Source organism: Neopsephotus bourkii, unplaced genomic scaffold (genome assembly GCF_033783945.1).
Source record: "Neopsephotus bourkii isolate Nb327-2 ecotype Australia unplaced genomic scaffold, CSIRO-AGI_Nbou_v1 NB_962, whole genome shotgun sequence".
Taxonomy (NCBI): Eukaryota; Metazoa; Chordata; class Aves; order Psittaciformes; family Psittacidae; genus Neopsephotus; species Neopsephotus bourkii.
In genome coordinates this window covers 8163605-8186702 of record NW_026901456.1, presented here as the reverse complement: position 1 = coordinate 8186702, position 23098 = coordinate 8163605, and the positions used below count along the sequence as shown (strand labels likewise).

Below are 23098 nucleotides of genomic sequence, written 5' to 3'. Positions count from 1 at the left end.
CCTACCAAGGACCATTCTCTTCCCAGTCTTACAGCAAGAAGTGACTCATAGCCATCCCTGGTTGAACCTAGCTACACACATACTAGCCACATACACAGCCATACTGAACCTAGCCACATCTAACTGCTTTGAGACCCAATCCCTCAAGCTATAAATAATAATAGACAGAATTCTGTGCAAGCAGAAGGAGGTTTTGTGCAGCTGGGAAGAGGAAGACCCAGCTCAAGGCAACCAAGAAGTGCTGTGAGAGGTAGCTGCCATACTGATAGGGCACAAAGGGATGCTGAGCAGAGTAAGTTAGGGTACTGGTTCAGTGAAAGCAGCTATGCAGTGTGAGTTAAGAGCAAGCAAGCTTGGGTATCAGCTCTACCTGCTGCTGAGCACTGCACCCATTTTTGCCAGCTTTCCAGAACCATGGTCAATGCTGGTGTCTGGCTGTTGACAGCTGTCATATCTCACTACAGTTCCTGGTGAAGACTACACACCTCAGCTGGAGTTAGCTGCACTGGGCAGACATGGCACTCCCCATTCCAGGTTCTTGTTAGCAGGTTGCTGTTTATACTACAAAATATAGATTGTAAGGTGACAAGATCTGGGAGGGGAATGAGTCATGGCTGTTACTGGGACATTTTCATACTTCCTGATGTGTGTGGCAGCAACTGGGCAAACATGAAGTTGCCATAGCTTCTATTTTGGTTTTAATTCCCTATCTGCCTGTGTGTCACTATGCTTGTAAGTGCAGCTCTCCCAGCTCCCTGTAACAGTTGAGAAAAAGTAGAGGCACATGCATGAGCACACATTATTCACATCACTCCCAGCACAAATCAGCATACATGCTTTCCTATTTGCTGCCAAACTGAACTCTGATTTTTCTAATGAGATTTCCTTACACACCTGAACAAGAAATGATGCAAGTCACAGGGCAAACTGCAATCCATCCCACTGGAATAAATCTGGAGCAGATATGAGGTTAATACTTTTACTCTGCATTTATACTAGAATGACAGCTGAATTTGGCCTTAGACCTGATAGGAATGTATTAACACTGTGCCTTCTGACATATCTGGATAGCAGAATTTATGAAAGTGAGTGATTATAAAGCCTAATTCTTTTAGCAAATCTCCTATTGCCCTCAGTAGGAAATAGCTTTGATTAAAGGTCAGAGAATTTGACCCTGAATGAAGAAAATGAGAGAGGCTGTCAAGATAGCATACATTTGCTGAGAGAAACCCCCTTCACCCACACTTTGAGCAACAAAATATATCCCTCTTCAGCAACCTCTCCAGAAGTATTCATCATCTCTCAGTGACGACTTGTTTGTCCTAATGGCATATTTCAGTGACACAGGGGGCAGACTTTCCAGCTGAGACTGTGTGCCCTACAAAATGCAATCTTTTCTGCTGTTGTTTTAATTACAGCAAAACCAAGCTTCATAATCGCAGTAAGCCCTTGAACTAGAGAGTAAATTCCCAGCTTCTTGTTGAATTTGAAATGGGTGTTTTATAGTAGCATGAGATCATAAAATTAGAAGAGCTGTTACTTATTTATTTGATATTTTCCCAGCATATGTTGGAGCTGATTTGAGTGTTAGCTGGTTCTCAACTGAACACCACACTATACAAAAGTTCTTTTCCCATTATCTGTCTCCCAGTAAATCTGGATAAAGAATTCCCATTCTTTCTGTATAGTGAAAAAGAACTCTCTGCTGGAAGACCTTTTTGTCTATTCCCATAGCCTGAGCTGTTTTAACTAATGGATGGCTATAGATCTTCAAATGTTAAATTAAAGCCACTGTCCGTAATGGTTATTGGGTTCCTTGCCTCTGCACTTCTAAGCCCAGAAGGTAACTCAATCCTTTGGAAATACTGCATAAAGGTTTGAAACCAGATGCTTATTTCTCTGGTTAGGTCCAAAGCAGAACTTACCTGCTGCTTCTAGCTGCCATTTCCTCCCTCATCTTTTTAATGTCGCTCTTGCATTTCTCAATCTCCACTACTTTCAGGCCTTCCACTGTCAACAAAGGAAAACAACAGGGGTGTTACCATGGCGAAAGTCGAAGGATCTCACTTCACAATTGTGCGAAATTTCAAAGGGCTTTAACATGGGGTTATCCAGGGAGCCAGCAAGCTCTTACAGCCTGCCTCGGTTCTCACATGTGCAGGTGCCGCCAGAGCGATGTATCTTGAAAACCCATAGGAATTCTCCGCTGCCGATTTTGTATAATACCTACAGTATTTTAATTCAGAGTAGCTATAATGTCTCAGCTTTTCCACCACTGCTAGCAGCAGTCGGCTGTCCTGGTGCCTTCACTTCTCTGCTGTAGAACACGAATCAAAGGAAATCCTGAGCAAAATATATCCCCTCCAGTGATGGGATGATAAGCGCAGCTAGGCAAACACGTCCCGGTAGGATTAGAATTCCCATTAAGATAAAAGGTTTTAATTTGAAAGTTCACGCAGAGCATTAAGGAGCTCTGAAAGGCACTGCTAGATACACAAAAACCAAAGTGAGCATGTGGGAGAAAAAGAAAAATGTTGAAAAGTTTTGCTCTAATGATTGATTTTTTTTTTATTGAAGATCTGTCACTTCTTTTTGCCAATCAATTTTGTAATCAAAGGTTATTTCTGCATGCAGCATAAAAAAAATCCTATGTTTCCTTTCTGTGTGCAATTATGAGAGCCACAAGGCAAAAAGTTTGATTGCGTGTTTATGCAGCAATGCACTTCACATAGCCGTGAGAGCCTAACGCAGTGCAAGTACGAGAATATTCTCCCTTTTCTTTCCCTCTCATTTAACTATCAGTGTGCTCAAGGACACAATACAGCACCATTTATTAAGTACACGTCATTCATATGCAATCATTTCACAGCTCATTTGTTTACTTATTGTTTGCTTGGACAAGCTGTGGTTCAGGGAACTCCAGGGAATGTGCAATTGTACAATCAGTATTCAATAACCTTCTTAAAAAGTAATACTCAAAATCACATTTATCTGGAGGGTACCATGTAAGTGGTAAAAACTGCCTCGGAAGGCACAACTCTATAGATAAGCAGAGACCTCAGTTTCATTTTCCTTATACTAGTAACAACAAAGATTGCTACTAGAAATGGGAAAGAGGAAAAACAGAGAAGTGTATGAACAAGTCCAAAATTCAAGTTATTAAGGAAAGGAAAGGGAAAGGGGTTTTATTTATGCTTGATTACAGGGATATCCTCCACTTAAAAATCCAATTTCCAGATTACTGTTCTGTTTTGTTTTGTTTTGTTTTTCTGTAGCGTTGTTAACAAGCAATTTTTGCATGATTACAGTGTGATGATATGGGCAGGATGTTGTCCTTCTTAGTCAGTATCTTCATTCTGGGTATCTGGCTGCACTTTTTTGGGTGCTCTGTTCAACTGTTGATGTTCAGCTGCAGGTGACCTGCAGGACTGGGCTGCTATGTACCATCCCTGTGCATTAAGCTGGGAGAAGTTCATGGATAGCCCATATGCCAGGCTGGTGCACATCTGAAGCAGTGAGAGCAAAGCAAAGTTATCAGACTGAGGGTAGTGGGCAAGCAACTGCAGATGGAAGAGAAACTGTGGTGCAAAATGGCAGCCCTGAGCACTTTTTCGTATTGCATCTTTTCAGTTTTCTTCCAAAACCTCTCCAGGGGGAGAAGAGAATTTACATAACTATTTTCTTAAGGCAGATGTGAGATGCTTACAAATTGTCAAGGGCTTTTGCCAGCTTCCTTATTCATGTGTGGGCTGCTGCGCAAACACTGGAGCAGAGTAAAGCATTCTTAGTGCTTGCCCTGAGTGCAAGCATTTTCCAAGGGGAAGTCACAAGCTTTAGAGGGGATTTAAAAATCAGTTAAAAGATTCGGCTCCTTGAAAACATGTCTCTGTGATATGGTCTCTAGACAGTAATGGGAAGGAAGCTGAGAACATTTTATGTGAGGTGCAGATGTAGCTTTGTCGTGAGCACTTATCCCCACACACACATCCCCTCTGGGGAAGAAATCCTGGAGATCACATGTGAAAGTGGTAGAAGAGGGTTCTCCAAAGGAGGCAGGAGAAAAGACAAAACAAAAGCACAATTCTTTTCACGTTTGGCTCACAAATGATGAATGGCCTTGTCATGTGCACTGATTAAGGGCCCATTATATTATTCTGCAGCAAAAAAATACTCCTGAAAAAACCCTGTGCCGTCTAAAGAAATCCTTGGGCTGAATCCAGCACTGGAACATGGCTCTTACAGCAACCTCAGGGAGCCCAGCTCGAGCAGGGAGGTCGGACACTCCTTTTCTCTCACAGTTTTGCCTTTTAAGCATGAAAGCCTGGAATTATTTCAAAATGTTGCAGATCCGTCTCTGTCACAGATCCTGGAAGTCCAATTTCGAGCAGATGGGTGCACTTGTGGACAGGCAACCCAGGGAGCTCCTTCCCACAGGCTGAGGCTGCCGGAGATGGGATCGCGAAGTGCTCAGGCAGAATGGCAGCAGATTGCTGCATCAGCTGCTATTTCCATCAGTGGAGAGACCCACTTACAGAAAGAAGCCTTGTCGGGGGACCAGAGAATTCAGTTCACCTGCATGGCACCCCAGGGCTGGGTAGGCTGCCTTCCCTCAACAGCATTGAAGTGCTGGAGAGTGCAAGCACACAACTCCTGCCCACCGACAGCAGCGTGCAAATCTCTGTTATCTCCTTTCACTGCTGCTGGCTGCAGACGCTGAAGGGCAGCCTGTGTGCAGGGTGCAGCCAGGGATCCCAGGGGGGACAGTGGCTGGGATAGTCGCTTGCCTGGGGGATAGGAAGTCCCACAGGAACGCTTCCCTCATTTGCCTTAGTCCATGGCACTTAGCCCTAAGGGCAGGAGTTGGACGGGAGTTTCACAGAAAATGCAGTGACTGAGCTAATTTCTCTCATTTTTTTCGTGTATTTATTTTTTTCTTTTGGACAAAAGAACAGTGGAGCTTTAGGAAAACCAGGAGCCGTGCAGACAGGGAGGAATTACCACCCGATCTTGCAGAGGTCTGTGCTGGGGTAGGCATGTTGCAGGTCAGGCTCCCACCCCACTGAAGCCTACAGCGAGGGTGGCCTCAGGAAGAGGTTCCCCTGCAGCTGCTCTTTGAATGAGGACATATTTCCCTCTCCCTGCTGACAAAGGCATCAGTCTCACCGAGCAGCTGCAGGGTCAAGGTAGCTTCTGGCCAGGGGAAGTTTCAAGAAAAGAACTTCTTCCACGAACCAGAACCCTTTTTTCATTTTCCCCCAGCCACCTCTAGTGAGAAAAGTGCTTTCTGCAGCTGTAGTACCAGGGAAAACTGCCTGCTCCTGACTTAAATGCTACGTATCAGCAAGGATGTGGCCTTTGGTGTCAAGGCAGTGCTGGGTGACAGTGCCATACCTTTTATTCATACCTCTCCCTGGCTTTTCCATGACATGTGTTCTGAATAATATACTGAAAATCAACAAGTCAGATGCTGAATGACGGGAGGAGCAGGGAAGAAGTCCCAAAACCCAGAAAAGGAGCTCTTTGACCAGATGAATTAAACTTCATTGTGCACAGTAACCAAATATTGTTGTGTTACATGTAATGCACTGAACAAGTGAGGAAATGGATGCTGCCTAGTAGTCTGCAGGCAATATTGTCAGGGAATGGTAAACCCCCATGTTTGCAGCCCAGAAATCACTGCCTCGCAAAACAACGAGATGAACCACAAGACAAGTGTAGGTTTAGATATTAGGAAGAAATTCCTCATTATAAGAGCCGTGAGGCACTGGAACAGGTTGCCCAAAGAAATTGTTGCTGCCCCATCCCTGGCAGTGTTCAAGGCCAGGCTGGACAGGGCTTTGAGCAACCTGGTCTAGTAGAAGGTGTCCCTGCAGGAGGTTGGAACTGGATGAGCTCTAAGGTCCCTTCAAACCCAAACCATTTTGTGATTCCATGATTCTGCAAGGAGAAATCTCTCTGCAAGACATGTTTGACCTTGTCAGATATACGTGTGCAAGTATCTGACTTAAAGCAGAAGGAAGGTAGCTGTGTTACCCCCTGTAATTAATTACAAGATGCAGCAGTGAGTACCAGATCCCAAGTGTGTTAATGAGGCAGGGTTTTCAGGGACTTCCTATGCAGAGGCATGGGAGGGTCAGTGCTGGGTGCAGGGGAGGTGATGGGGATATGGGACATGGAGGGAATATGTGAGGGGAGGCAAGGGGACTTGGAAGTAGCAGACAGGGAATTGGGTGTTGGAGACCCTTTGCCATGGGGTAGTGGGAGGATGTGTCCCTGGTCCCAAAGCTTGGTGGAGGGCTAAATGGCCCCTCATAGGGGAGGCCAGGAGGCACTTCGGATGCCTGCAATACCAGACATTCCTCCCTACCCTCATCCCCTGGTAGGTGCCAGCATGGGCTCTCACCTTCCCCACATCTCACCCCAGGCTGGCCTCCAGCCTTTGAGGGCCAAGGCCAAACAAATTAAGAGCCACTGGAGAAAGGGGGGGGCTGTGAGGAGCGGGGCAGAGAGGGGGTACAACAAGAGCAGCAAGGCAGGGGAGTTCTGAGGCACCGATTCCCACTGTGATATGAATAAAGGGACACTCACATTCAACCTTTTTCTCCAGCATTGCCAAGTGATTAGCTACTTCCGTTTTCAGCTCATTGATTTTAAAAACCCTGAAAAGAAAACCCTCATGTATTAATGTTATACATTTAGTGCCGTACCTACCTAGGTACAAAGGGTTTTTGCTAGAGATGCCTATTTGTTTCAGAGGATTGATCTTTTCGGCCACGCTTGCTGTAAGGAATGGAAAATTTCCCATGGAAATACTAAAATTTGGTCTGAAAATACTTCCCCCCCCATACAAATTAACAAGAACTGATTTTGTCATGGCCCTGGCCCTGGGAATGTACTGTGGCTCTGCAACACTTCACCAACCCTCTCTCAGCAGTGATTTGTTATTGAACCCCCCGGGGAAACAAAGTTAAATTGATAATGCTTTGCCTAACAAACAGCAGCATTTTGGTCTCTGCACACCCTGAAGCCCTCCTCCTTTGGAGTTATGCTGGGGATTTGCAGAGCTGTGGTGGGATTGATCCGTCTTATGGAAACCAGCTGGAATAAAATAAGCAGCTCTACAGATGTTGAGAAATCCTCTCGGAGGAGAGACACATTTGAGCGACATAGGGAAAAACAAACAAATCAGAAGGTTTGACTGGTCAACAAAGAATTTCTTTTGCTTCCTAAAAGGGCAGGATCACGGTAATGACATTTGTATTTATTACTTGATCTCTTTTTAAGATCAAAGATAATTGCCAAAACTGCTTTTGGTTTAAGCTACTGTATTGCTGACAGCAGGAAATAACGTGTACCAGGCCCAAATTTGTCATGATGAGTGGAATTTTAAAGAGGTCTTAAATGCCCCTCTGCCTCCTGTGAAAATTTCACTTCAGGCTGATAAAAGAAAAAACATTTTAAATCAGCAATAATGTTCAGCTTCTTACCTTGAGAACTGCTCAGCAATCTGTCCCAATAAATTCTGGAACAATTCTTCTTTCTCTGATAAAAACAGGAGGGAGACATGATAGAAAATGACAAAGGAAAGAAGACATCCTCAACCTCCCTGCAGAGTGGCATCCCCAGACTTCCAGCTCTGACTGCGAGGCATTTAGCCAAAATGCTGTTCTGGTCCTTCGAACAAGTGACAGCAGTTGGGAACGATTCTTCATCTCATGCCTTCCTATGCCTGCAGATTGCAGTCAAGGTTTATCAGAAGTGTTTTGGAGGGTGCTGGGTCTCTGAGAGGTGGCTTGTTTTAAGGCAGCACTCCCTAGAAATGAGACCCTTTTTGCATGTCTTGGGTGGGACACCCAAAACCACCATCTGCTTTTGAAAGGTCTGGCTCACAAGGACTGCCGCTACAACATTAGCAACAGAGTGCCCATAAATAAAGCAACAACTTCTGAACACAATAAATGCCAGCTTGCCTTTCAGAGTTCCAGTTGGACATTATCCTGGAGACAGTATTTTTGGTGCAGATTCATAAGGATCATACTGCTATGCAGAAGCTTCAGGCAGGCATGAGATGCGAAGTGACTGTTCTAGCAGAACAAGGTCCGCCCTTCCTGGTTCGTGGGACGGACACAGCAGGGCACAAGTTTCCCAACCCCTTTTCCCTGAGAACATAACTTGGACAGTGTCGCTGCGGGGATCCTGTCCGGATCCCATCGCTGCCTGAGCAGCTGTGGCAGTGGCCACACTGGGAATGCTCACACCAGTAGCTCCCCGCCTCCTGCTCCTTACTCCAGCGCTTGGGAAAGTCAGCCTGATGAACCCCCAGCCCCTTCCCAAGACCATCACGGAACTGCAGTCACTCACAGAGGGAAAAGCAAACAAGTCCTTAAAGAAAGACCCTAGATGTTGAGGGACAGTACATTTCAGGAACAAAGAAGAAGTATCAGCAAAGTTTCCCATCTCAGTGTGTCCACACTGTATTCACCATGTGGGCAAGGCAAAGCATAAATTATCATTGCAGAGCTGTGAGCTGCTGTTTTAAGATTGCTCCCACTTTTCCCACTAGCTAGTTAAAAATGCACTATGCTGCAGTTGTTCTCATGCCTGCAGTGTGGATGTACTCTTGGTTTCTCATCCTGAAGGAGCAGAAACATTGCATGCTGTCATATACACACTGCAGATTACAGAACACCCATTTATACCCTACGTACAAATACATTTATACATCCTAGGTAGAAATACCCTGATGGAATTTCTTTTGCACTTGTGTGAGGGGGCACAATGTCTCATGAGTGCAAACCCAGGCAAAACACATCAGAAAGAAATGCAACCCAGCTTTTACAGCATATTTGTAAATAATAGCTCTTGGTACCTGTTGAAAGGATTTGCAGTTCCTCAGGCATCAGAGATGTCAGAAATACTCATCAAGAGCATTCATTTTGCTGGTCAAAACAATTTGTCTGTTACCGCTGTATCTCTAAACCAGAGCAAGCACTCTGTGCTCTGAAAGTCTCTGATCTAATTCCCTCTCTTGTTTTTGCCCTTTTGCTGAGATCCAACTCCCAGCGGAGTGCTCAGCAAAGCAAATGAAGAGATCAGTTCTTTTCAGAGACCCATTTTCAGTTTTCTCACAAAACCCATGTGCTGTAACAGAGCAAACGCTGTGTCCTATTTAAGACAGGATAAAAGCTTACCGTATGCAGCACCTGGGGTGGTACCTGACTCCAACAGTGAAAACCAGCACAGAAACCCGTGTCCTCTCACTCCAATGCTGCTCCGCTCTCTGACAGTGGCTGCAGCACACCAGAGACTGACAAGTTCCCTATAAACACTGTTCCAGTAAAAAAAAACCCTCTTACTTTCACTCCCTCCCCCTGTCAAAACTCACTTGGAGCACTAGGACATTCTCATTCAGGGAACAGTCAGCTGCAATCTGATGTTTATAGATGTAATAAAAGACTTTCCAAATGAAGATGTATGTTTTTATAACCCTAGGGTGCAGTAAAGATATATGACTAAGAGTGGCAGTTCATCTCGTCTTAAAGAGACAAAGATCCATTTCTCCACCCTGTTCCTTTTCAAGGGGGAGACCTCTGCTAACCCCTAATTCTGAAGAAAAAGAGATATTGCTCCAGCATCATTTGGTCTTGCTTCTCCAGTCCTTTGTTAAACAGGAGGGCTAGGTGTCCTTTTGCTCCCTTCATTGCCCTGTCTTCTAGGTTTTTTATAACTCTGGGGAAGGCTGATACCCCAGGTGCACAGAGCTACCTTTTCCCTCAGTTGCTTCATTCATTTTGCTGCGATTCCCTCTGCAAAAGGAAACCCTGCTGCACATAGCTACAATCTGTACACCTTGCTGAGGGTTGCCAGCTCCTTCCTGCAGCAGCCCAAAAGCCAACACCAACCCTTTTCTCAGCTCATCCTCCACTGGCACCACGAATGTGCAACGTTTGCAGGTGCAGGTGTTCAGCAAGTCAGATTTTTGCACAATACTTGAGGTGGCTCAGAACATAATATAAACAAATATTAGACCCCCTGCTCCAGAATATGCTGCAATAGAGCCATGTCAGGCAGAGCACAGGTCAGCCCAGGGCTTCCCACAGCCCATTCCCATGCTCGCAGCGGCACAGGGACTTGGGCTCCTCGCCTGCTGATGCCTGCCAAGCTCAGCAGGGAGCTTGGCTGAGGCACCACAGAGGAAGGATCCATCTTGCTGTCCCTCCGGCAGCCCCTTTGCCATCAGGTTCGGGCAGAAAGCAGGGATGGGGGAACACGTCAGCAGCACCTTTTTCTGCGACTCCCACTGTGGCCGGACCCAAGGGCTGGCAGCGACCACCACCTTCCCTGTTGGATAGGGACCAGGTACACGCTGGGGCAGCTCAGGTTATGTGTGCCTGACACAGATGGCTTATTACCCACTGGCATGCACCCTGCTCGGCAGTGACTTTCTCTCCTGTCTTATCTGCTGGGATCACAGCCAGGGAACCACCTCCATCCTCCCACCTTTCCTAGCTCTCCCTGCCATCCTGCCAGCCTCGATGGGGTGCAGCAGGGAGTGCGTGGGGTTGTGAAGATGGGCTGGTTTCCCCCCATCTTTTCTGCTGTGGCCAAGCAAGGTTGGGAGGACATTACTGTCTGCCTTTCCCTGCCAGACTGGAGAATTCCTGACACATGGTCTCTTTTTCATGTGTGCTTGTTCCTATGGCCCCTGCCTGTATTTAATTCTCTGTGGTTTGTTTGGATGTGGACAGTCAGGGGATTTAAAGAACACCCAGGTGTACAAAAGTCTCGGGAAGGGGCATGATTCAAGCTCAAGCCAGCATCTATGAAGCACGTCATATCAAGTACCAAATTTGCTTGACAGCTCAAGCTAAACTGGGCTCTCATGCAAGTCCCTGTCCAGGTGAGTAACCCTGAAGCACTTGGCCCCGTCATGATGCACGCATCCATGTGGGGTGCATGTAAGGAGCAGCGGGTAGGAGGGGTATTTTTCTCTCACAGTCTATGCCTCTTAATTCTTGCCTAAACTGCAAGCGTGAATATGCTTAAAAAAGGAGAAGAGAGAGATCCCAGAATAAGAAGATTTAGGCACAGTGATGAGCTTCTGTCACTTTACCAATAGCAATTTGCACAAGATATTGTGTCTTTAATCCTTTGGGAGAAAAAGCAGACCCTGCATGCAGATCTCTGGTTCAGTCACTGATGGGCTCAGTGGTAGGAAAGGCAGGGCAAGACAATTCAGACATGGACCTTCTAGCAGGCCGTTACAAGGGTCTTGCTGGAGCTAGGTGTCCCATCATAAGCCAATATCCCTTGGGAGAGATCCTGGGCTTTTCTCAGCGCAAGTGCTAGATATCTTATTAGCTGAAAAAGCAAATAACTGAATGGCAAGGAAAGTGGGAGGCAAAGATGGTGCCTACAGCTCCAGCATGGCCAAGTGTCTCCCAGCAAATGCTGGCGGGGTTCCCTGGCACGGAGGCTGCTAAGCAAGCAGTGGCAGGTGGTGAACTCTCTCCACTTGCTGACTTCCATCCTGACCAGGCATTGTTCTCTTTGGGTTTCCTCGGCCATTTCCCCCCGGGGGTGAGAGGATGCTTGTGTTGAAGGACCCAGAGAACAAGCTGGAGACAGATGCAGACAGAATTGCGAATAATCTCAGCACATCGTGTGCTTTTTCATGTCACACCTCTGGTGAGATATTTAAGGGCTAGTTCAGCCACCTGTGTGCTTTGCTGCCCTGACTTTGGAGCAGTAGGAAAGCCCCTGTGAATGTTTCCCCTGTGTTTAGGATTGCAGCGGATCAGGCTATCCTGAGCTTCACAACAGCTCCTTTCTCTGCTCTTAGAAATGTAACAGACTTCATTTTGACCTCTCAGGAGTGTGCTCCTAGTAGGATTTGTTCATTTAGCTGGCATCTCCAGCAACATCAGCAGTTCAGAGTGCTTGAACCCTACTAATTGCAGCCCCACACAGCCATCGGTTTGTGAGTTTTAAGCCTGTTCATCCACAAGGACACAGACCAGAGCCTTTCTAGGAAGGAGAAGATGCCCTTTCGATAAGCTTTGGATTTTAAATGTTCCAGAGAGAGGGAAAGGTTTGTCATTGGGTGTTTGGTGCTCCGCTCAGATAACCACGTGCCTTCTGGTCTGAGGCCATGGTAGGAAGGAGAGCACATGATGTAATGGCCCCACAGGCCCAAAGCCAGCCAGCTCAGCCCCTGCCTTTGCCTTGCAGACAGCTGACCCCGTGGTGATATGGCAATGGATGCTGCATCCAATGGATGCTCGGTGGGATAATAAGTATTTTCATTCCAACCCTCTCCCATGACTATGGCCAGGGAATGAAGAGCAGTTTCTTAGCAGGACTCTGGTGGATATCTCCTCTGCTGGATAAGAGCCACTGCTTGTATTTTCCTCCCAAAGGATCATATTTTCCAGTCCCACTTTTTACAGTCTTTATTCCGCTGAAGCATGCGTCATTCTTTTCCAGCTGCCTGAGAGACTGCTGAAAAGAGGTGCATTACCTCCCACCGCTGTGAAAATTGGGGTGACCCCATATTTGGCATGTACTTGGACGAGTTGCTTTGAGAAGCAGAGTCACGCAGGCAGAGTTGTTTAAGAAGGGAAGACTGGAACAGAGCTGGGCTTTTTTCTTTTAATGAATAGGAACAATTTCCTACTCTGTTTATTCTTCCCACTCTCAGCAAAACGTCAGGAATGCTTAAGATTAATGACAACCCTTGTGAAAGAGAAACAGATACCAAGGAACATTAGTTCCATCACAGTCAGTTCAACCTTCCCCCTCTTTCCATAGCAGCGTCTGTCTTATGCTTTGGCAGCCTACCACCAGAATTTTTCTTGCCCTTTTTAGCTTAGACCTTTGGAAATCCTCATTTTATAAAATGCAGGCAGGAAAGAGAGACCTTGCTGACTCAGTGAGCTGCGCTCTGCACAAAGCAGAGCCATGCGCTGTCAGCTGGAGTGAAAAATGAGGGCCCTGGGAGAGTGCGAAAAGTCATACACGGGCTTACAAAAATATACGGTTAGCTTCATGTCAGGGGGGAAAAGGTAGGTATTCTTGAAAGGCCTTCAGTCAGCTTCCCAGCTGGTATAACACAGTGGCATTCCACAGCAGGGCCTCGCCAGCACTGTTCACTGGTCTTTCTCTGTGTTGGGGCAAATGGCTATTGGTTACCCATGCCAGATGGTACAGAGAGAGATATGCTCCAGTTAGACTTCATCTTTTCTGATCTTGTAAAGCAAATAACGTACTCCTGGACCAGAAGAGTGATGCTGTTCCAACAGACTTTGTTATAACAGGGAAATAGTTTAGGAGACAGCTTCTTTTCCCTTCACAATCACTTGTGTCTCTTGGCTTTGACTACCTCCTTCTGGCAGCAATGGCAATCACTGACATGGGACCTGTTTATGGCTTGTAACAGATCTTACTGTGGTAAAGTTCTTCCCTGTTTCCTGAGCTTCTTTGTTGTTTTTGCTCTCCATTCGCCTTTGCTCTCTGCATGTACAAGCTCCCCATTGTTGCTTCTCTGCCCACCCCTCATCCTCCTACACTGCCTTGCTGTGCCCTTCTCCTACAGACATTCCTGTCGCAGCTGATGTGAGTGCCTCAGAGTGGTTTCAGTTCCCTGTGCCTCCCCATCTGAAAAAAAACAATGCTGTGAGACACTGTGTTTTCTCTTGAGTAATACAAGAGCCTAAGTAAGAAGAGGAGGTGGGACCTGCAGTTAGCTTGAGCCAGAAGAGGAGGTGACACCAGCAAAACTGCCTTGCTGCTATCGCAAGAGCCTTACCCATTCCTGCAAACTACTTTTTCCAGCCCCCAGACTTTCTGGCTCCCTCCTCTTTCTTCTGTGTACTCTCTGTTTCCAAAATAATCTTAACCTCTTGCCTTTTGTCTCTCCTGTCTTCCAATTTTACTGCTCCAAACTGTGTCCCCAGCTGATGTCTCCTAGCCTACCTCAGTGGCCAGCCTCTCCCTATAGCTCTACAATGTATAGGTTAGGGCTCTTGCTCAGGTAAGAGAGGGTGGCAGGAGATGTTGCAGATGCACAGATGAGAGAGATGGTGAGCCAGATGCTCTACAGGAATTGCCACAACCAAATGCTGTGCTCCAGCATCTGAGAGCTCCTGGCCTGAGCATAAGACTGGCAAGCAAAGAGAAATGGTAGGAGTGCCACTCTTGCCTGTGCTGTGAGCTGGGCAACATGCTCCAGATGTGTTGTTTCATCCAGGCCTTCTTTAATCTTGTCAGGTGTATTTAAATATTTATTACACTTAGAGCTACCATGCCTACAGCAGACATTATGCTCTCTCATCAGCCATTTGGAAATACCATGGGGTTCAAATGCTGTGCTCAGTTTCTCAGCATAGCTTTGCTGAAAGATGAACAAGTTTAACAAAACATTGCAGGACAGGCTTTCAAACATTGTCTGTTGCCTGAAAAACCCCACTCTTCCATGCAAGACTTCCCCCAGGACATCAGTGGTGCTGGGTCAGATTGGAGCTAAGCACTGGGAAAGTCCCCCCGTCCAACCTCACCCTCAAATATGTAGAAATCTGGGGATGTTTTTTTAGCTCTCCTCCAGAACATTATGATCAAACACTTCTTACTGTGCTGCAGCGACAACCACGACACCATCGTCTTTCCTCCTTGCATCATAGCCATGTAATTCCCATGTCCAAATGTTCACAAATTCAGCTTTAGTATATGCAGTTCAAAAGGGTCATTTTACCTGAGAGCTGCACAGTGGCAACAGGTATCACTTTGTATGGGGACCTGGAAGAATCAGAGGTTGATATTAGCAACACCCAGAAAGCAGTTTGTATTTCACATCTGTACTCCCAGAGAATCTGAATATATTCTAAGATCTCTTAAAAGCTGTCAGTTTAAATATGAAATGGGCACTTCTTATGAGCACATGACCTTCCAATTCAGTACTGAACTAGAGACAGAGATCTTTCTTGCACTGTATTGTCACACAGTGAACGTGGTAAAAATGCCTCCTCGTTGGCAAGCCTTGTTAGCTTGTGAACTGAGAATGTAAGGAAATTCTTTAGGTCAGAAGGACGCTCTGGTGGTGGGGATCACCTTTTCGCTCTGTGTTCACACACTGTCCTGTGCAGTAGTTCCCTCCCAACTGCTCGGGCCCTGCTGCATGGTGTCAGTTAGAGTAATGCCAGTGGTGAGTAATGATGAAATATGCAATTAGGTAAATAACAGCAGAAGCAGTAGCTGTGAACAGTCAGAATGAAATTAAAAGTACTGGGATGAACAAGCAACAGGAAGCCAAGCAGAAAGGGATCTGAGGGTGGGAAGGGCCAAAGCCCGCATGGAGGAGACGTAACTTCATCAAAGAGTGAATTCACATTGCAGGTAATATCATGGTTGTGTCCTAGCAGAGCAATAAAGGAGTGGGTGAACAAAGAAGCTGGATGCTTTGACAACAAACAAGGCGGGATGGGAACAGATGTTCTACATTAAATACTTAAAACCAGTATTTTTGCCTCAGACAATTACTCCTACTTTAATAGCAAGTAAAAATCTTCAAAACCAGCAGGCATTAGTGTTATAAGCCAGCATTCGACTCTTGCTGTCATCTCTCTCCTCCAGGGAGCTGCTCACCTCCTGCTGCACAGAAAAGTCATCTGCAGGCAGCCACCACCCCTTCTCTTGGGTTGACCTGAGCTTTGAGGAGCAAGCTGCAGCAAGGCTTACCTCTCCGAGTTTGCAGGCATTGTTGGATCAATGGATACCATGCAGTTGTCTGCTGTCAAAAGGGAGATTGTTGTATTCCTGTAAAGCACGTTTCAAATGAGTTTATTTGATTTGGAAATGCTGCCTGAAATTCTATGCATACAGCACACAGCCATCTTCTCTCCTGCAGCACTCCTGGCCTGGCACTGTCTCTGACCCATTCTAGCTTGCTGCAGAAAGGGTCAAAGCACAAGACAGGGTAGGCTTGATGCTTCACCCACTTCAACTGCCAGAGATGTTTCTGGCAAAACGTTGAGATCATCATTGATCTCAGAGCAGATTTTGCTCCCTGCTAACTCATGTGTTCTGTTGACTCATCAACTATTAATTTCTGTTAAAAAGCTATGCTTTGTGATACATTGACTTGGCAGCTATGTATTGACTCCCACTATACAAATGACTACCGCTGCTATGAATGTCTTGAAATTATTTAGTTACTCTCTTACCAAAGCAAATAAAACAAATGTCTTGCTGAATATGGGGTGGTTTTTTTACTGTTTGTTCTTTATACTATGCTAGGTGTGATCTCACAGGCTTAGATGTAAACTTTGGAGGTTTACTTTGGCTCCAGGAGCCTGGTTGACATGCACAATTCTTTGGAAGTCTTCTGATGAAAACAAAGTGCCATATATGCAGTGAACACCCTGATCATGAAGCACTAAAACTGCTGGACAAAGTTTCTTGGGTGATGGAGTGAAAGTAATTGACACCACAGGCAAATGAGACTTACTAACTTCTCTAATATTCAATGGGAGGAAGTAGCCAGGATAAACAGCAAAGGGCATTAATTCTCTCGAGCAGCTTATGCAAATTCTCAGTCAATATAGACAATTTTATCTTTCAATCCCCAGAGCTGGAACCATGCAATAAACCCATGATTAAAGGGGTTTTTTTACTCTGTGCCTTTTCTGTATTGTAAACCTGTGTGTACAAAGGTAAAAACAGTGGCTTATTGCATGCTGTTGTGCATCTGGACTGTGTTGCTCGAAGTCTGTATGCAGACAGCAGATGCCTCCTTCTAGATGTGACTAAGGGGCTTCCCTCCCCCTGTACCACTGCCCTGGACAGGTGGTACAGAAGTGGCTGGTACTATACCATGCCTCCCATAATGGCATCTCCTACCACAACACACACCTACACCTGATCCTGGATCTCTCTCAACACAGAGATTTAAGTTAGATGCTGCTTTCTAGGTAGAAGCTAAGAAAAACAAACCCTACAGGAGATGCGTGGACTTTGCAGGACAGTGTAAAGTAGGAAATACTTGGCCTGAGCAATGGATTTGGTGATATTTAAGTTCTATAAAATTATTCTAGCCAGGTGCTTCATGCTTGGCTATCCCATACCTGGGATTAGATTGTACTGTATCTAAATAGAAAGTTTATCATCTAGTGGCAATGCTTCTCATTGGCTCAAACTTTTCCCCTAAAAACCAGGTTCTAAAATTATGGTTGCATTTCACTCAATATGGGCAAAAATATAGTGCTGAGCTGTAACTGAGAGGTTATAACTCAAATGCACTCGCAGCAGGGATTCTGCACTTGTTTTTACTTTTTTTAGCTCATATCCCTTCTATTCTACTCTATTCCGCTTTGTTCCCCAGGCGCAGATGGCACTGAGGTGGCTCAGTTCTTGTCTGGGCTTCATGCACTTTTCCAGCTGGTGCTCTCTGGATTGCCTCAATTTCTTCCTCCAGTAGACTGGAATGAGAGGAAAGCCTGAATAGCAGATAAATTAATCATTTGGGGCCTGCCTTTAAATTGTGCCCAGAAGTAAAGGAACAAGAGTGAAATGAATGTCACAAATGAAGAGAGACCTACCTTGGTAACCCTGTTGCAATGCAGAAGAGATCCATAATATCTTTGGAATTGCAGTATTTACTAAAGATCACCTTCCAAACCGAACAGCAGCAGAGGAAAAAAACATGAAGACAAAGAAAAGAAAGCACAGTTAGTTCCCAGGGAGAAATGATCTCTATTCAGGCATGAATTGGGCTAATTTTAAGGCTTATCCTACTATTTCAATTATCTGATTTGACTTGAGAGCTGGAATATTTCTCTACGCCTGTTTAATACCTGTGTCTTTTTTGATAAAGCGAGCAAGCTCTGGAGACCTAATTGCACTGTTCAGAAGTAGAGCAGTAATATATGTGAACTGAGAGCAAAAGGTTCCTCAGAATGCAGTATTGCTGCAGGATTAGAACAACTGCGAATTTAAGGATGTAAGAGCCCAGATTTAGGAAGAAAACAGTCCAGATTTGGGGAGGTCCTTGAATGGTACAAAAGGGCACTGCTTTTTGAGCTATACCGGCTTAAGCTAGGTTTAAACTGACAGAGTTTTGTCCCATTTTCCCCCAGGTTGTGCCAAATTTCCTGCTGACTCTAAGGCTGTATCATTCCTGCTGTTAGGTCAGAACTTGGACCTTGAATCTACCATCTACCCATCTACCCCAGAACATCCCCCTGCCCAGCACATGCCAGGCAGCCCCTATGCAGAGAAGACAGTTATAGCAGCACGTCTAAGAGTACAACATCCCCATGATCCCATTGTGATACAGCCCTCAATGACATGACCCCTTGCCACGATTTCTGCAACACTCCTGCATCCATTAGGACACGTGAGTGATGGTGCTTCCTGGTTGAGAAGCTTTACTGCAGCCAGGGTGGGGGGCTGAAAGCCCCTCTGCTTTTGATTTACTACGGTGGAGGCTTTAATTCTACTGTGGAAAGTAAAAGCCTCACTGCAGTCAAGTCCAGCTCACCTTTTTGAAGCCAGGGGCAACAGCAAGTGGTGGGGCTGATTTGTCTGGGGGATGCTGTTATTAATGGGGCATACTCCAAGAAGAAACAGCCACCTACCCTCTGGGTTCAGAATGCAGAAGCTCAGAGGGACTTGTGAAGACCTAATGGCAAAGCTCGGGAGGAGCAAGAAAAGTGGTATTTCGCAGATGAGGTCTGATGCATAGGGAGATCAAGGCCAAAAGTCTCCTCTCTCTGTGAGTGCCTTGCTGGAAACACTATTTTCCACCTCCTCCCAACCACCCATAGCATCCCACATTCTCAGGCACATTTCTACTGCTGTCCATCAAGGGCATGGGCAGTGGGCATGGGTAGTGTGCATGGTCACAGATCAGCCTTGAGGCTGCTGACCCAGAAAAAGAGGAATGTGCCACCCAGGATGGCCTTCCAATGGTTTGTTTTCCCTTCCCTGCCTCATGCTGGCAGGAAGAGAGAGTGGCTGCGGGCACCAGGGTTGCAGGCAGTGGGGAATGCTGTCACCCTCCCTGGATCAAGCAGTTCAGACTGGTGAGGACTATGCTGGAAAAATAACATGTCATCATCCAATTAAGACTCTTCTGAAAGGTGTGGGTGCCAGGAGTTAATTAAGCCTGGAGGCTTACTCCAGCAGCCTTGGCCTCCGAGTGCTTTAATTCCTAAACTGTAATAGCACTGCAGTAACACTGTTCCCATGTGTCGTTTCTAAGATGCCTTTCAGACACCAGGGGAAATCCCTCACATGGAAGTGTTGCATGGTGCTGACCCAGACCTCTGCTGCTGTCAATGGGGAAGCAGTGGGAGAACCTGCAGGATGCTCTGCCAGTGAGGAGCTGGTAATGCCTGCTCACAGCCTGGGACGTGACAAAGTAGGGACAGCACTGCAACATCTGGCCAACAACTACTGTACCTGGGGTGTGATGCACCGATGCTCAAGACGATGCTGAAGCAAGGCTTCAGACCTCAATTTTCACTGGCAGTGAGGAACACTCTTACTCTTGCATGAAGCATCAGGGGTTTTGTGGTAGAGAAGAGGATGGTACTGGTCACCTCAAGAAGTGACTGTGACCAATATGTGCATGCACACCCATCTCCTGTTTTCCAACCTGGATGAGATTATACCAGGCAATACCTTTACTTCATACAACATCAAGGCACTTGATTGCTGCTATAGTTAGTAACTGCTACCAGGGAACTGAGTGGGATGAATGCCCAGGTGTGTTTTAAAAGCCTATTTTGCCCAGTGATTGACTGTTGGTTATTAAATACAACAGCAATCAAAGCAATAAAACATAGCAAGTTGAGTTCAGATAGGACCGAAACCCCACATCTAGCAGATTACAGCATCCCGTTGGAGTGATAACTGCTAAAATTGGCTGACAGGGTGTTGAAGGGTACAACGACTGGTACATGCAGTAACCAAGCAGATGATGTTAATTGAGGCTGAACAGAGGTTAAAGGCTTGTGATGTGCCAGAGCGCTATTTAAGGTATTGAGGTTTCTTATTCTGGAAATCAATTATTATTGACCAGGACAGATAAGAGAGGAAAAGATTAAAAGAATAAAAAATCAAAAAACATTAAAGGTAAGAAAGCTGGCCTGACTCATAGAAAGCAGCAGGAGCTTTCAGTGCATTGAGGATGGATCTCAATGCTTTTTTTACACCATGTCGTAGTGAAAGTGTGGGAAGCAAAACATGTAGATCCTAGATTGTGAGCTATCTCTGTACATGCTTTTTACTTTTCCATGCTTGGCATTTTTACTTAAGTTTGCTAAATGTGGATTCATGAATTACCCACTGCACTTTGATACCACTCATCTCAGGATGGTTGTCCTCAGCTGCTTGAGGTTTTTGAGATTTTTTGATTGGTTGGTTGGTTTTTTTTAATCAAAGAGTGCTACTAAAATAGTAAAAGAGTGCTACTAAAGTTTACTTCTATTTCAGCCTACTGAGCTTTTCTGACAAACTCCCTCCTGTTCTGAAACAAAGGAGCCAGCCTCACACATTTCCCAGTAATACGCAATTGTTCCTGTTCCTGCCGCAGGTTTATGCTCCCAACAGAGTTGATGCCAGTTGTGCTGATGGAGTATGATTGGAATGTATTTTGGAGAGACAGGAGGGTGGTATTGCATACTATTGATGGGACCAGCACAGTATAGGAATCCTATTTGCCCAAAGTCCATTATCATTGCAGGGACATTAACAGCATGAAGGCGGTAGAGTGACAGCTTGGCTTGCAGCCATACTTCCATCATCTGGGACACATGGTTTCTCCCGTGACCAGGGAAGATGGTTGACCTGCAGCTCTGACTGTGGAGAACCCTGTAGGCACTAGCTGCATAACTGACCGTCTTATCCCATCCTGTGAAGATGTACTTCTTGGGCAGATGTCCCGAAGCCATTGTTGTTCAGCCTGGGTCTCCATGATGACAGTTTTCTGGTGTTGTTTGTGGCTCTGATCCAGACCCACAATCAGCACTGAGGGACTTCATCTGCCTTCAAACCTGTCTCAAATGTCACTGACCCACAGTCATCACCTTTCTTAGGTCCCTGTTCCTATGCCTGGGTAGCAATCCACTGCTGTGACGTGTCTCATAGCACCTCACTCCCTGTATTAATGCCTGGCGCTGGAAGATATCATCGCTTAGGATAGGACTGAGCCCTTGCTATGGAGCATAACAGAGGCCAAATACAACAGAGGCTAAATACAGGAGACCACAGCAGTTTCTACAGCTGTGGTAATGGGCTAAGATCATACACAGACAGGTTTGTGTCCCTAAAATACATGTCAAAAAAGTACATAGTCATTCAAGTCAATATAGCCCAAAAAAGCCAGGGATGCAGCTCTTGACGCCTCCTGCGAGAAAGAGTGGACAAAGGGACTCTAGTATTGCCTGCTGGTACAAGACCCTCCTGCAAGACTGGTCAACAAAAGACACTGAGTTGCCAGCATCATTTCTGAAAGCAAAGACAGAGCCAAAATGATGTGTAAACAGAGTCACAGTAGTGATACACTGCATGGGAAAGAGAAACAGAGGCCTCTGCTTCAGCTTGCAGATTAATGACTAAATGCCATGAAGAAAACCAGCCACATATAAACCCTGTTAATTGCATTTCTCTTGGGTTTGTGCCAAAAGGAAAGGAATGTATTCCTCAAAATTGAGGCAGCATCTGCAAACAATACTTTTCCTCTATTTGAGAGTTAACGTTACTTCATATTTTTGTCCTGTTACTTTCAGCAAATCTTCTACCATGTGTAGAAAAAAATAGCAGGAAAACTCATCTTCTCTGAATGCTTATCTTGATTGTCTCAATGAGTCTCCATCAAGACCAAGAAACAGACATTTAATTCAAGTGGAGAATGCTGTCTGCCTGCCTTGGACAGTAATGTGAAGCAAAGGAGGGGAAAGCAGAATGAATAATAACTGAGGCTTTTTGGAGTGGAAATAATATTTTGATGAAGCATGCATGCATTGGCTGCAAAGGAAGACAGCATGACTCGATGGGGATGTCTGGTTCCCGGCCCTAAGGTCCCTTCTGTGGGACTGGTTTCTTCCCTGAATACAGTTCTGCAGCTTTTGAAACATCTTCCTCTGAAAGAACGGGCCATTGTCTCTTAATCCATAGTATCCACCTCTGGTCTAGGACAAGGACTTTAAAACCCCTCTCAGAAAGAGTAAGGAGTAAGAGCCCTGGTACTCTGTCTGAGTTTCCCACTCAGAGGAGCAGTTCAATATTAAGGACTGTGATGGAGATATTACTAAGGGACCATTGTGCATATACTCTGCAACATACCAGTTTACAATTAATCACATTATATTTTGCTTTCAGGGTAAAAACACAGCTTACAAATCCTATTTCTGTTCTGTATTTGATCCTCAGCACAGCTAATCCTCTCTGTAAACTGCAAACCCTGTCCAAAATGTTATCCTGTTCTGATCTGACGTTGTTAATTGGGTTTTCTTCCAAGAATCTAACTTGTGTTTGTTTTTTAGATTTTTTAACTCCAGTGGAATTCCTACATAAATAATGCAGAACTATTTTCAAAGCCAGTATTCTCTCAGTTTTCAGTCCTACCTCCTTTTTCAGGTCTCAGACTGCTGCATTTGATTTGTAGCACTGGTGATACCTTTCCTTCAGCACAGTGAGCAATGCTCAGAGTCAGGGCTGAAACTGTGGAGTTTAAACAATTTAAAATGATAATCTTTCACTAGTGAGGTTGGAGAAGAGTGTGTCAGAAAAGAGTCTGGTAGAACTCAGCTGCGTATCTTGCATGGACTGTGGAAACTGTTGCTGCTTTCTTAAGAGCAGCTTTCAGGGAGGATTTCTGAGTTGCTAAGGCAGAAAGCTGATGTGAAATTTCTCACTGTGATTTTCCCTGTCTCTCCAGTGGTCTTTGCTGTCCATATCAAAATGAAGCAGGATCCAGAACTTTTAGATACCACTCTGCAGGTATCACTGGAAGGAATTAATATTTCTAAACATGTAAGCAAATAGGCCTTCCTCAAAAAACAGCAGTAAACGACTTACCATAGTTCCCAGTATCCAACAG

General features: G+C 45.5%; 1 protein-coding gene across 4 annotated transcripts in view; it reads right to left on the bottom strand.

Moving 5' to 3' along the window:
• PDE9A (phosphodiesterase 9A) overlaps window positions 1–23098 on the bottom strand; it is a 50701-nt gene that overhangs the window by 20472 nt on the left and 7131 nt on the right. For 2 of the 4 annotated variants that reach the window (XM_061359215.1, XM_061359213.1), the window contains exons 2-7: window positions 17592–17662; window positions 15733–15810; window positions 14750–14793; window positions 7488–7542; window positions 6589–6659; window positions 1926–2010 (exon numbers count right to left, since the gene is read on the bottom strand). In XM_061359215.1, the coding sequence (XP_061215199.1) occupies window positions 1926–2010; window positions 6589–6659; window positions 7488–7542; window positions 14750–14793; window positions 15733–15810; window positions 17592–17662 (404 nt within the window). Of the gene's footprint in view, window positions 1–1925; window positions 2011–6588; window positions 6660–7487; window positions 7543–9191; window positions 9804–14749; window positions 14794–15732; window positions 15811–17591; window positions 17663–23098 lie in introns of those variants that run through there. The other 2 variants (XM_061359216.1, XM_061359217.1) reach the window with 2 other exon arrangements.